This window comes from Coptis chinensis, chromosome 4, assembly GCF_015680905.1.
Source record: "Coptis chinensis isolate HL-2020 chromosome 4, ASM1568090v1, whole genome shotgun sequence".
NCBI lineage: Eukaryota > Viridiplantae > Streptophyta > Magnoliopsida > Ranunculales > Ranunculaceae > Coptis > Coptis chinensis.
The window spans coordinates 49,238,927-49,251,597 of record NC_141459.1 but is presented as its reverse complement, the minus strand read 5'-3'; the positions used below and the strand labels follow the sequence as shown (position 1 = coordinate 49,251,597).

The 12,671-nt window shown below is 36.2% G+C and overlaps 2 protein-coding genes and 1 pseudogene across 2 annotated transcripts; all 3 read left to right on the top strand.

Annotated features, from left to right (window-relative positions):
• The first annotated feature begins 1,178 nt into the window (after nucleotides 1-1,178).
• On the top strand, nucleotides 1,179-1,515 carry LOC147503819 (ATP synthase small subunit 6, mitochondrial pseudogene; annotated as a pseudogene).
• A 342-nt stretch (nucleotides 1,516-1,857) lies between these two features.
• Nucleotides 1,858-9,528, top strand: LOC147503817 (uncharacterized). Its single transcript, XM_086604966.1, has 6 exons — nucleotides 1,858-1,952; nucleotides 3,328-3,441; nucleotides 4,207-4,260; nucleotides 8,657-8,946; nucleotides 9,042-9,347; nucleotides 9,490-9,528. The coding sequence occupies exons 4-6, from the start codon at nucleotides 8,671-8,673 to the stop codon at nucleotides 9,526-9,528; spliced, it is 621 nt and encodes a 206-aa protein (XP_086461092.1). The 5' UTR covers nucleotides 1,858-1,952; nucleotides 3,328-3,441; nucleotides 4,207-4,260; nucleotides 8,657-8,670.
• Nucleotides 7,345-8,260, top strand: LOC147503818 (uncharacterized). The gene is made up of 3 exons (XM_086604967.1): nucleotides 7,345-7,544; nucleotides 7,622-7,727; nucleotides 7,808-8,260. The coding sequence occupies exons 1-3, from the start codon at nucleotides 7,345-7,347 to the stop codon at nucleotides 8,258-8,260; spliced, it is 759 nt and encodes a 252-aa protein (XP_086461093.1).
• Nucleotides 9,529-12,671: the final 3,143 nt, after the last annotated feature.

Genomic DNA, 12,671 nt, shown 5'->3' with positions numbered 1-12,671 from the left:
TTTTTGTACAAAGCCTTCTCTTTTCTTTTTATTGTTCATCCAATTCTCAACTCGTCAGCTAGGTACGCTTTTTATTGTGTGTTGTAATGGTTCAGGGATTGATGGCGAAGAAATAAAAAGGTTTTTAGAAATTGATGGAGGCTCAGGGGGGTAATTAGAGGAAAAACTATCTTTTTGGGTTTTTAACGTTTATTTGGCTATATCAATCTAAAAATGGCCTAAATTCTCTCCTAGGATATGGCGTGGTGACCAAGCAAGTGGACGTGTTATCTTTCTATCTGGACATCCTTTGTGTCATCACTCAATAATCATTCAGATGAGGCTTTTGGCTAGATTCTCACCGGATATGGAACTTAATTGTTCCAACCTTGGTCTCAGAAACTTACTGCTATATACAATCAATGATGCGGATGCATGCCATTCATTAAAATATGCAGAAACTATTGTATGTATATTAGTCTAAGTTCGAAGAACGAAACTTTACTCTATTTGCTATAATGAGACTTCTAAACCATTTGTTTATCATAGAAAAAGGAAAACAATACTTTTAGTACTAAACAGAAAAATATTTTTGGTCTTTTCGAAATTTGTTTACAGAAAGAAAGAAATATAGAAATATACTTAATATAACTAATATAGACACTACACCATAATAGCTATTTTGTAACAGTGCAAATTTTCCATTAGTAACGGAAATAATTGTTACTTATTAAGTAACAGATATATCCGTTACGTCTTACCACAAGCGTTACTTAAAGTCCGGAATTAATATTTAATAATATTTTGACGATTATGTTAGGATAGAGTAACACTTGTATCCGTGAGTAAAAAGGAAAATAAGGTAAAATAAATTAAAATGAAAAGAAATATCAAAAGCCGGGCAATATTTGGTATCAGCGACTCTGTTTCCCCTTTTTTTTTTTCTTTTGTTCGCTAACACTTTTTTTTTATGAAGAGGAAACCAAAAAAATAAATAAAATAAAACACTCTCTATAGAACCCTAGCCTTCCGGAAAAAGATCTTGGGTTTCCTTCGCATCTTCTTCTTTCTCTTTTGGGTTGTGAAATATTGTCGACGAACCGTTTAGTCTCTTGACTTCTTTTTTCGATTTCGATTTCCTCTTCAGTCTCAATATAGATTCTGCTCGATTTTTTTTTTTTTTTTTTTTTCTCATCGCAAACAAGAGAGAGAAAAAAAATGAGGAAATTTGATCCATGGCTTGTTTTCTTCAAGAGAGAGTGGAAGCGAACTTGGCCTTTCTTGGTTGGATTTGCTGTCACTGGGGCCATCATTACTAAGATGACTCTTAATCTAACCGAGGAGGACAAGAAGAACTCGCCCTTTGTGCAGAGGCACAAGAGGTGATTCGAGGAGTGCTGGAGCGATGGTTTGTTTGGGGCTGTTATCTTGACTGTGCAAGTTCAGCTCTATCTTGTCAAATGCTCAGAAAACACTGATGTTTCTTAAATTTCTTGTTTTGAAGTAAATAGCTGTTTTGAACTCAATAAGCCGACGTTATGAAAAAAGTTGGACTTCAATTCATTCATGCGCTTGTTTTTCCTCGATGGATAAGTAAACCGTGGTCGAAATGTATGAAAATGCAACCTTTTCCTTTAGTAATCAGTAGTTAGTGCGTTTCCTCCATGCATGGCGGGCGCGGTGCATGGTTGTGCAGATTGTAGATTGCGTAACACATTGTGTGCTTGAATTCAAAGGGTCTCTATGCCGGTTAAGTGAATGTTGGCTAATCTAAATGCTTGAAATCTCAAAAAGTAGTTGAATCATAGAAAAGTAAAAAAAAGGTTGCTTTTTTACCGATACCTACCTATCTCTCTCTCTCATTTTTGTTGGTTGTTTGTAAACATGTTTATGTGCAGAATTCCATTGAAGGGTTAGTTTATTCTGGATAAGCTCTAAATTGCGCAGAGGGAGAAGAATATGAATTGGCAATTGTATGACACATTCCCTCTCATTGTTTCTTAAGTCGGTATTCTACTCTATATGCTATTAGTAAGACATATTGGCTCTTATTCTTTGTTACATCAGTATTCTATTGTATTATCGTAGTTAGAAATTTTACTGATGGTGCATTGTGCTTGTTCTCGTCGGAAAATGCTTGATTTTTTAGCTAAATTTGCAAAAATTGCAGCAATTCTTAAATTCATTGGAACAATTCTAGAAACAGTTCAACTAGGAAATGTTTTTCAATTTTTCTTTTTTCCATCCCTTTGCGTACCACACGCAAGACAATGACTAGAAACAACGAAAGCGCCTTTGACGATTCTCGCCCGTCATATTTTTAGTTGAATTTATACTTTAGTTTTACCCCTCTTTCTATTTCCTTTTTCTTTTCAAAGGATGAGTGTGAGTTGACCGTGTGACTTAGACAAGGCCTCTGCTTCTCTAAGATTTTAGGTTTGAATGAAATGCATCATTTTAGGCTCTAAATTGGAAGTTCAATTTGGTAAGCTCCTCTATCTGTTTTCCAATGAAAAATAGTCAATTATTTGTCTAATACAAATCCATGTTACTATTTCGAGCTAATTATTTATTAAGAATTGTTCTTGACTAGTGTGTTAATCATAGTGACACAAGCGCACCCTATGTAATACCCCTCGGTTTATGGATTTATTAATTTAACTATTTAATTAGTTGCAAGAATTCGTTGGTACTATTTTCTTTTGGACTTATCTAAGTATCATTGGTATTGGACTATTGGAATCTATTATCTAGAATTGATAATGTACAAAAAGTACGTTTGTGAATAAGTGATTTGGATGAGATTGTGTTGGCCTTAGTTCCTATTGACTTTTTGTATAACAAAATGGTTTATTAACTAGTGTACCTTGTACACATGGTGATAAGTTGTTACCTTATTAAGTTCTACATGTTTCATTTGAATGAAAGTTGTTGATGATGTGGTGGTTTCTTACACGTGAACAGAGTGTGTTATGGAACTGGTCAATGGTATAAGATACTTGGAGCGGTTAGTAGTCAGCCGGGGGATGCGTTTCCCCTAGTTAGTTTTTTTTTTTCTTGTTCTTTCTATTTTCTATTAGTTAATGTTGGGATTTCTATTAGACAAAGAATCTACTATTTTTCATTGTTGTAAGATATGGAATTCTGATTGTTAGTTGATTAATGAACTCAAAGAGGGACCGTTAGTGTTCATCTGGTTGTTTGAATTTGACAAAAAAAAAATGTTTTTCATTATGTTTTGCATGTAATGAATAATAATAGTGGCGGTTGAGTAATTTTGTTTTATAGAGAAGCAAGATGAAAAATGACTTTAAGGCTTGAACCAGTACTGACGCACTACTGATTCAGTTCTGCAGATCTTATTGAAATACTACAAGTCTTCTCTTGAAGAGGTGAAATCCATAACCCATGTGTTTGGTACACAAATCAGATCTGCATTCTACAAAAAGTTTCTTCTAATCTGTAAGTTTGTGCTTTTATTGTATTTTCTTCATTTCTCTGGCAAGTGTATTCTAATTTCGAAATTAATTTTGTTTAATTTGCGTTTTGGTCGATGATGAGTATGGGTGTTCAGACTAAGATCATGATTTCCTTCTTTGTAATCACATAGCTTTAATGATTTTTGTGTGAGATGATGTCCAAGATTACAAGATGTTGTCATTAGATAGAATAGGAGAATATTATAATTATTATATCCACAAATTGAGCGATCCAGACAATGGGTTCATTTTGAAAATTTGGCCCCAAAGTACGATGTTTGTAGTAGTTCTAATCAATCGGCAAAGAAGGAATACATTTACTACTAAAGTTAGTTGTGTGTGTGTGGGGTGGGGGTGGGGGAGGGGAAACACTTTAGTCCTAAGGTAGGACTGGTCATTTGCATATAGGGTCTAATTGTAGCATGAGGTGTCTTGCTCTTACAGACGTAAGGTGTACTTGGGCTTTATTGCACATTTGCTCCTACTTGGAGATAAGGTGGAGGTGGTTTATATGAAAGGGAGAGGGATAATAACAGTATGGGGATGGCCATATTGGTGTTATGATTGTTCTTTCTATAAATAAAAGTAGACTATATATATATATATATATATATATATATATATATATATATATATATATATATATATATATATATATATATAAATTAGTTGGGGGTTTCTTTCTTTGACTCATCTTTTCAACTACTGGAATTTATTTTCTCATACTTGATATGTTTCTTTTTTGAAGGGTTGACTGATTTTCTCAAAAGTTTCACTTGTTGCTGCTAAGTCTAATTTTGAGGTAAAATATTAATCTTTATTGGTTTAATAGATGTGGTTATAAAAGTTTGCTTCTTTGTTGGTTATGTACATAGCTCCAGGATTACATACTACTTGAAATGCGATAATTAGTTGTTGAGGACATAAGAATATAACTAGGCTAGACATTTTCTTTTAGGTTGGTGCATATTTAATTTCATTAGTTGCCTTGCACTAGAATAAATCAAATCAATAGGTAGTGCTAAAGTAGCATCTGTACTCACAAATACAATTTCCTAGTGGCTCTTTCATTCTGAAAAAATATGGGCGCATGACATATATTCATAGTATTTGTTAGTTTTGAGTTGTAGATATGATGGAAATTATATGTTGCATTAAGCGACGAGCTATACACCTGCAAAATTTAGTGTTCTAACCATTCTTTGCCTTTATGGATTGAAAACAATGTTACCTGCATTTGAATCTTATGATGCCGCTTTGTTTCTTGCTTTTGGTTGTACTTGGATAGCTAATTGTCTGTTATTTATGCTGATCATTATTTCCCTTGGTGTCTAAATATAGTATAGAATGTCTGAGCCAATAAACAAAGAATGGATGAGTGAAAAGGAAAGAGGCGGCACAGTCTATTCTATGGGAGTCGAGGATTTTCTTAAATTTGCAAAGTGGAAGTTGGGTGGGAAGAAGTGTCCTTGCCCGTGCAAGAAGTGTCGAAATAGGTATTGGTTGACTTATAAAGATGTTGAGCACCATTTAGTCTCAAACGGTATAGAGAAGTCCTATTGTGTATGGACTTTACATGGTGAGGACTTATCTAACATTGCCGTTCATCCTCCAATGGTTGCAAATATTGGAGAAACAACCATTGGTGATGTTGCTATTGAGATGGAAGGCACCGAGGAAGAAACTATTGGGGAGGTCGGATTGGGATGGGAAACTTTGTTGACTCTTCTTTTGGATTGCATGAAAGAGTTGTGGGTGATGGCACCGGGACCGGAGTTTGATGAGCCTTATGTTCCCCGAACCAGACTTAGGAAAGAGGTATTATGAATATAAGAAAAAGGCAACTGAAAAATTGTATCCTGCATGTGAGGGTCCCGAGACAACTCTCTCGCACTTGTAGAACTTCACAATGTAAAGAAGCAATTTGGTTGGTCCGAGCTGGTATGACAAGATTTTATCCTTGTTGAGGCGATGGTTGCCTAAAGGTAACACACTCCCCCGAGAAGTATCCAAAATGAAGGAGATGTTGAAAGACTTAGGGATGAAGGCTACGTGCATTCATCGCGCGGAACAACAGATCTTATATTGGAAGACAGAGAAAGATTTGACGAATGTCCTAAGTGCCAAGCTCCAAGATATAAAGTTAAGGAGGGGGGTAAGGGAAGAAGAATTCCAAGGAGCCTAACAAAGCAATCGGAGACATTTTCCTTTAATTCCAAGACTTAAGCGGTTGTATAGTATACCGTGGATAGCACATGAGATGACATGGCATGCACGAAAGCGTAGACTTCCGTGGCTTTATATCGTCATCCAATTGATTCGGTCGCTGGAAAATTTGTAAAGAAAAGTGGCCGGACTTTGCTAATGAGCAACGCAATGTTTGGCTTGCAATTGCAACCCGATGGGTTTAATCCGCGTGGCATTCAAATCTACTAGTTATAGCTGTTGGCTGTCATCAATCGTGGCCTTTACAATCTCCCCTTCCATGTGCATGAAATCAGAGTTTCAGATGTTGTCTTTGCTTATACCGGGTCCCAAGGCACCAAAAGGAGACATTGATGTTTTTCTTGAACCTTTGTATGACGAGTTGAAAGAGTTGTGGGAAGGAGTGCCAGCTTATGACATGAACAAAAAAGAAGACTTCACTTTAAAAAGCTATACTAATGTGGGGATCCATGATTTGCCCAAGATATGGAAACTTAGCGGGCTGCGAACACATGGTTACAAAGCTTGTCCTATTTTATGTGACAACACTTCTTCCATATATTTGAAGTCTAGCAGAAGAATGTATACCTTGATTACCGATATTCCTTAAAGGTAATCATCCGCTCAGAGCGGTAAGTACTTGGGACTAGTGGGTAGCAAGAAAGAGGAGCGAGAACTCCTCCACAACGATTAAATGGTGATGCACTTTTGCAAACGTTGAGTTATGTGAAGTATAAACCTGGTAAAAAGCGGAAGAGAGGCGGTCAAAATGTGGTTAACGACAATGAGGGTAATGAAGTTACATTGGCATGGTACAGAAAGTCCATATTGTTTTTCCTTGTTTACTGGATTCATCATAAAGTTCGTCATGTTATTGATGTGATGCACACTGAAAAGAATGTTGCAGAGCACATACTCGACACGATCCTTAGTAAGAAAGACAAATCAAAGGATACTGACCAGGCACGAGAGGATATGAGGGAACTTGGCATACACCGAAATCAGTGGATGCAAATTGACCCTGCAAGTGGGAAACAAGTTAAACCTACAGCACCATTCATTCTAGATAAAATGGAGAAGATGAATTTTCTTAAAACTTTAAAAAATTTGAAGCTCCCATCAGGTTTTTCATCTAATCTGAGTAACATCGATGGAGTCTTGATCCACCTTGTTTGTTTCAGAATGAAATCACATGATTATCATGTGATTATGCAATATCTTTTGCCCGTGCTACTTCAACATGCTTTTCCATCTCATCCCGATTTGCGGAGAGCTCTTCACCAGATAAGCTTATTTTTTAACATATTGTGTTCGAAAGTTGTAATTCGAAAAGAAATCCAAGATGCCAAATACATGGTTGCAGAGGCATTGTGCGTGTTGGAAAAGTACTTTCCACCATCATTTTTTGATATTAGCATCCACCTTGTTGTGCATTTAGCTGACGAGGCATTAATGTGTGAACCAGCTAGAGATCGTTGGATGTATCCGTTTGAGAGGTAAATTATGCTTCTTTCAATCCCCATTGTTTTTGTCTCGGTTTTAAATAAAATTAATAAATGCATTCATGGGTTTATCGCTTAAATAGGTCGATGAAGGAGTGCAAAGATATACCTAGTAACAAACGATTTGTTGAAGGATCGATTGCAGAGTCGTGATCTTGTCTCGAAGTCCATTATATGCAATGGAGTACATTCCAAATCCACAGCGCAAAAATCACAAAAGCACTACTAGTGAAGTGTTTCTAGATGAAAATGATGAATATATTGATGAAGGGCCTGTGTTTGAAGGTAAAGATGTGATTTTGTCGTCGGAGCAATTTGTACAAATCCGTAGATGGTTACTTTTTCGGTTGGAAGTCGATGGACTTGACGATCATTATAGGTGTTAGTTCTTCACATGTGTCTATTTCCCCGTAATAAATTGACAGATATATACTAACTTTTTTGGTTAAATTGTAGTGAGTATCGCGAGTCTTTGCAATCTAGTTTCCGAGGCAGTAGGAAAGGGATAGCAAAGACAGAAATAGAGATACAAACAGATTTTATCGACTGGTTATATAATAAGGTATTACTTAATGGGGATAGGAAGATACGATTTTTATATTATTTACACTTTTTGAATTGTGTTATGTTTTCTTTGTGTAGTTGCTGGAGAATGATGACACTTCATCTGAATTGTGGTTCTTTGCTAGAGGGCCATTGTTCAAAGCTAAAACTTTTCGAAAGTATCACGTTAATGGTTATTTATTTTCTACTAAGTCTCATGATGAGACCGTTCTTACGCAAGACAGTGGTGTTTGCATGAGTGCAATTACTACTTTCACATCAAGTAGGAAAGATAAAAATCCTATCGATGCATCTGCTATGTGGTATGGGGTCATCAAACAAATACTAGAGGTGGATTACACAAATTTCAAGGAAGTGGTGTTTTATTGTGACTGGGTTAGGGTGGAAGATAAGACCAATGGCTGTAAGCTATGCCCAGACTCTAACTTATTGATGGTAAATTTTAATCGGCTCAAGAGCTCTGACAAAATGTTAGATGAACCGCCATTTATAGCTAAAAAGCCCATCAAGTGTTCTATTCAAGAGATCTGAAAAATCCTGATTGGTGGGTGGTCATACATTCACCAAGGCGAATGACTAGTCAAGTGGACCAGCTAGAAGTACCCGAAGACTTTCAATCTACTCTTGCACAACAACCTAATTTGAGATCATTGTTAGAACCACGTCGATGATTGTAGTGTGTAGTTGTAATTTTGAAAACATGTTCAAAAGACTAGTTTTCTCTTTTGATGATTATGTACTAGATTTGGGTGCTAATTTTTTGATATCTTGGTTAATTTGATAGTGTTCTTCCTTTAATTTTTCTTATTTTCTTTTTACTTTATCTATTCTACATTTTAAAGATCTTAAATAATTGTTTGTTATATGTCATATTTGAAGCATTATGAAATCCTTGATAATATGTTTTCAATTGTTGGGAATTGTTAGGTTGTTTTTTAATAATGGAGTCAGGTAATACAAATGCACACCGCAGCGCATCAGATGCATCTTCTCCCACAGGTGAATGTAGTTCTCGATCATCCAAAACGGCACAATTAAGAGGTCCCTCTGGGAAGTTGCTTGTTGAGGTGTGGTCTAATGGCCAAATTGTTGGACCAAATGCAAGCAACTTCAAGACTGCAATAGGGAATGAAGTGAGGCTTCATATCCCGATCAACACTAAAGATTGGCGACTAGTGAAAGATAGCTTTAAGGATGCTATTTGGAAAGCCTTGACGGTATTTTTTTTTTGTATTGTTTTTGGTCAATTCTACCTTTCTTTCATCTATATCTCACTATATTTTTTTCTTATCAATCACTTTACTCATGACAGAAGGAATATGAATTTAATGTATCCAATTTTGCTGCTCGTCCATGGGTTGAGACGAATTATCCTCAAAAACTTAGGACTGTGAAAGCGACGTATCGGTCAAAGTTCTTGGCAAACTCTGAAAGCATTGAAGCAGCTAAGGCAAACTGCCCACCTGGTGTTAATCCAACTCTTTGGGTTGATTTTGTTGACTATGAGCTTCAACCTAAAGTAAAGGAAAGAAATGCAAAAAATGCAAACAATAGGGCAATGAATGATATTGGTACTACTAATGGGAGGAAAACCTTTTCCCAAATACATAAGGAGCTGGTACGTATCACTTTTGAAATAAAATGTCGCTTTGATCATGTATAAAATTTGCAAAACAATTAACTAGCTAGTTGACTAATATATTTTCTTTTAGTTGTCTTTCTTTTAGCACTATTACTAAGCATTGATTATTTGCTTGTAGCAAGAACAAAACCCTCAAGCAAAAGGACTCGGTAGATGATCGGTGCAAGGGCCGTGAACGCCGGATGGTTCGGTTTGCCAAGTGCTCGTGAAAAATATGTGAGTAGAAATTTTGTTTCTTTCTATTAACTAACTGTAGTTTTTATTGCTATCGGACATATTTTTAGATATTTGATTTGATTTAAAAAATATATATATATTTGCGGGGATCAAGTGAAAGCGGTTCGAGAAAAGACTAGCGAAAGGGAGAGACTGACATTGAAGACATCGACTCTGATGCGTTGAATGAAGTACTTGGCAAGGAAAAGAAGAACCGTGTCCGTGGAGTTGGTTCTAATATTACTAGAAAGCAGCTACAACATGCTGCTGTGGCAAATGATTTAATCAACCAGATGGCCACTACATCAGTTGCAAAGGTCGAGGCCGACATGGCTTCATTTAAATCAAAGGTCGATGGAGACATGTCTGAGGTCAAATCAATGCTCAAGGTCAATTTTTTCTTTGCAATTAGTGGTAATGGTTAGAGTTGTTAATACTTGATCCACACATAAAAAATATCCTTGCATCATCTACTCCATCGCAGGTTCTCATTCAACAACAACTATGCAATAATAATGTGACAGCCAATGCCGAAGCACATATGGGTGTGACTACACCTAGAACTGAACTTGGTTCAAATTCTGCTCAACGCCATTCTCCAAAGAACTCCTCGAACTTGACCCCCTGCTTTTGGGTCGCTTTGAAATGTTCTAGAGTCACATTACTAGATAAGTTTGGTCGCGGTTGCTAAGGGTCCATTGATGTTGGTGCAACAATTTGTCATGGCAGAATTCTGGTTGGTGGAGAGAGAAGAGTGTATATTGATGAAGTATTGGTTCCCGATGTTTATTTTGTTATGACGGTCCACAAGATGGTAATGCAACTTTGAACGCGTGGGTTGAAGGAGGGTATATAGCTTGGCTTGATGGGCGATTGAAGTATGATTGATGTTTGTAGGTTTTAGATCTTTTTGGATTGCTCTACTTTTTGGTTTTGTGCTTTAGTTTGGAAACTTAAGAAACAAATATGGCGTTAAACTTTGATGTGGTTGTGGTTGCCGGGACTTGGAACCTGTTAGTGTTATCATGACTTAGAATCTTAATTGTACATAGATGTCAATTCTTTTTATTAGTTTTATGTCTTGACTTGCCTTGTTGTAAAGAAATCAAGGCCTTTTCGTATTTTAAGTTTAAAAAAGCAGATGGCAACATGGATAGAGATGACGAGATGCTTGGAGCAATTAGTAGTCACCGGGGGGATCGTAAGCCCCCGTTAGTTTTTTTTTCCTTCTTCTTTCCATTAGCTATTTTAATTTGAAGTTTTTACTTTTATTTGCCACTAATGATTGTGTAATTGTTTGATGCATGCGAGGTTCATAATGTTGGAACTCCATTGTTGCTACTTCCGATTATGCAACATACCGGGTACATACTATCCTTCTATCTGTTTTTCTTTTTATTATTATTTTGGCTTTTCTAGTATATGAAACTAATGAAAGCAGTATGTAACTAGTACATACCCTCCTCGCCTGGTTTCGTATCGCGAGATCCTGATCAAGAATCAAGACAAGTTTGATGAACCGTAATTAGGAACGCATAGTAAGTGATGCATTAGTGACTTAGTGAATAGTGAGTACCAGACTACCAGTAAGGCGCAGTAACCATATCTGGAGATGATTATAATCTTTAAATGAATGGAACCACCAACTTATAGGAGACTTTCTATGTCAGTTTTGTTGTGCATGGTATATTGCTATACGATTAGTTCTCCAAATTTCCAAAGACAGCTATATACCCCTTCAATTTATGGAGAAAATGTCTTCTGAACTAGAAAATTGGTGCACACAATAAACATGGGACCCCATCACCTTTATACTTAAAGAACTCCTGTTTTATTAACTCCTTAACCACTTCGTGTTTATATAAATATGATCTAAAGGACTAAAGAAGTTGTATCGTAAAGAAGCCAATTACTTGTAACCTTCTTTAGCTCTTGAGCTTGTCTCTAGTTCTCTTATTAGTTATTAGTAACACAACATTGGCTTTTCGCAATGTGGGCTCTTCTTTCAGTAGGGAGAGCTTTATTTGGCTTCTCATTTACATTTACATTATTTGACCCCGAAATATGTTAGCGCATTGCTTCTCTCATTATCAATCATGTTACATCTTGAACTCCCTCACATAAATGTCTTGTCTAAGATCGATCTCATTGAGAGTTTTGGGAAGCTAGGTGTGGTAAAGCACTTCTAATTAGTTAAATATTAGTGACAAATTAAAGCGCCGTTCATTCTTTTAAGTACTGCATCTCTCTGTTAATTCTTTTGTTTGTTATGTTTCAGCTTTTAACCTCGACTACTATACCGATGTCCAAGATTTATCTTACCTCCAATACCACCTTGATCAAGATCCTCACTCTGCTAAATATAGGTGATGCTTAGTTAATGAGTTAATATTCACTTTATATGGAACAAATCGTTGCTTTCTGTGATAATTATACAGTTGTGAAATGCAGGAAATTATATGTTATTTGTAGATAAATCTAGTTAAGGTCTACTGTGAAAGTGTGTCGTGGTCTCACCGGTCGAGACTTGGGAGTTTGGGTTCCTTTCCCACCTTCACAGGAAATGGGGAATTTAAGGGATTAGAGAATAAAGTTGAAACTATCCAAAAAAAAAGAAAAACTAGATAAGGTTTAATTTCTCTCCTAAACTTAAATCTCAATATCTAGGCCATGATGGAATGGATGTTGCCAAATGGATAGGTTTGATTCCGTTATTCAGTATATCATAAAACCTTATTGCGAAGCCGAATGTGATTCTGTAGAATTGAATATGCGGGGAGAGGTTTTCGAAGTTGCATTTGCACTTGGGGAGAAGCGGTATCGCTAGTTTGAAAACGGTTTGCAAAGGTGCGTCTCATAATAGTCGTAGAAATGTTCCTTCCTGATACTTAATACATTGATCTATCAAAGGTATCTATGTTTTTTGTGGTTTGATTGATTTTGTTTAGTTTTTATTTGTTGCAATTAGACACTGGAAAATATATAATGTTGATACATAAGGCAAAATTCTTTGTTAGTTCGCACTATGACATCGAAGAAACAAACTTTTCAACCTTACAACTATATACTTGCATTGAAATTTAA

Coding starts and splice junctions, on each gene's coding strand:
- LOC147503818 (XM_086604967.1), top strand. CDS start 7,345: ATGGAGTACATTCCAAATCCACAGCGCAAAAATCACAAAAGCACTACT. Junction 7,545..7,621: donor GGACTTGACGATCATTATAG/GTGTTAGTTCTT, acceptor GTTAAATTGTAG/TGAGTATCGCGAGTCTTTGC. Junction 7,728..7,807: donor TCGACTGGTTATATAATAAG/GTATTACTTAAT, acceptor TTCTTTGTGTAG/TTGCTGGAGAATGATGACAC.
- LOC147503817 (XM_086604966.1), top strand. CDS start 8,671: ATGGAGTCAGGTAATACAAATGCACACCGCAGCGCATCAGATGCATCT. Junction 8,947..9,041: donor CTATTTGGAAAGCCTTGACG/GTATTTTTTTTT, acceptor TACTCATGACAG/AAGGAATATGAATTTAATGT. Junction 9,348..9,489: donor CCCAAATACATAAGGAGCTG/GTACGTATCACT, acceptor ATTTGCTTGTAG/CAAGAACAAAACCCTCAAGC.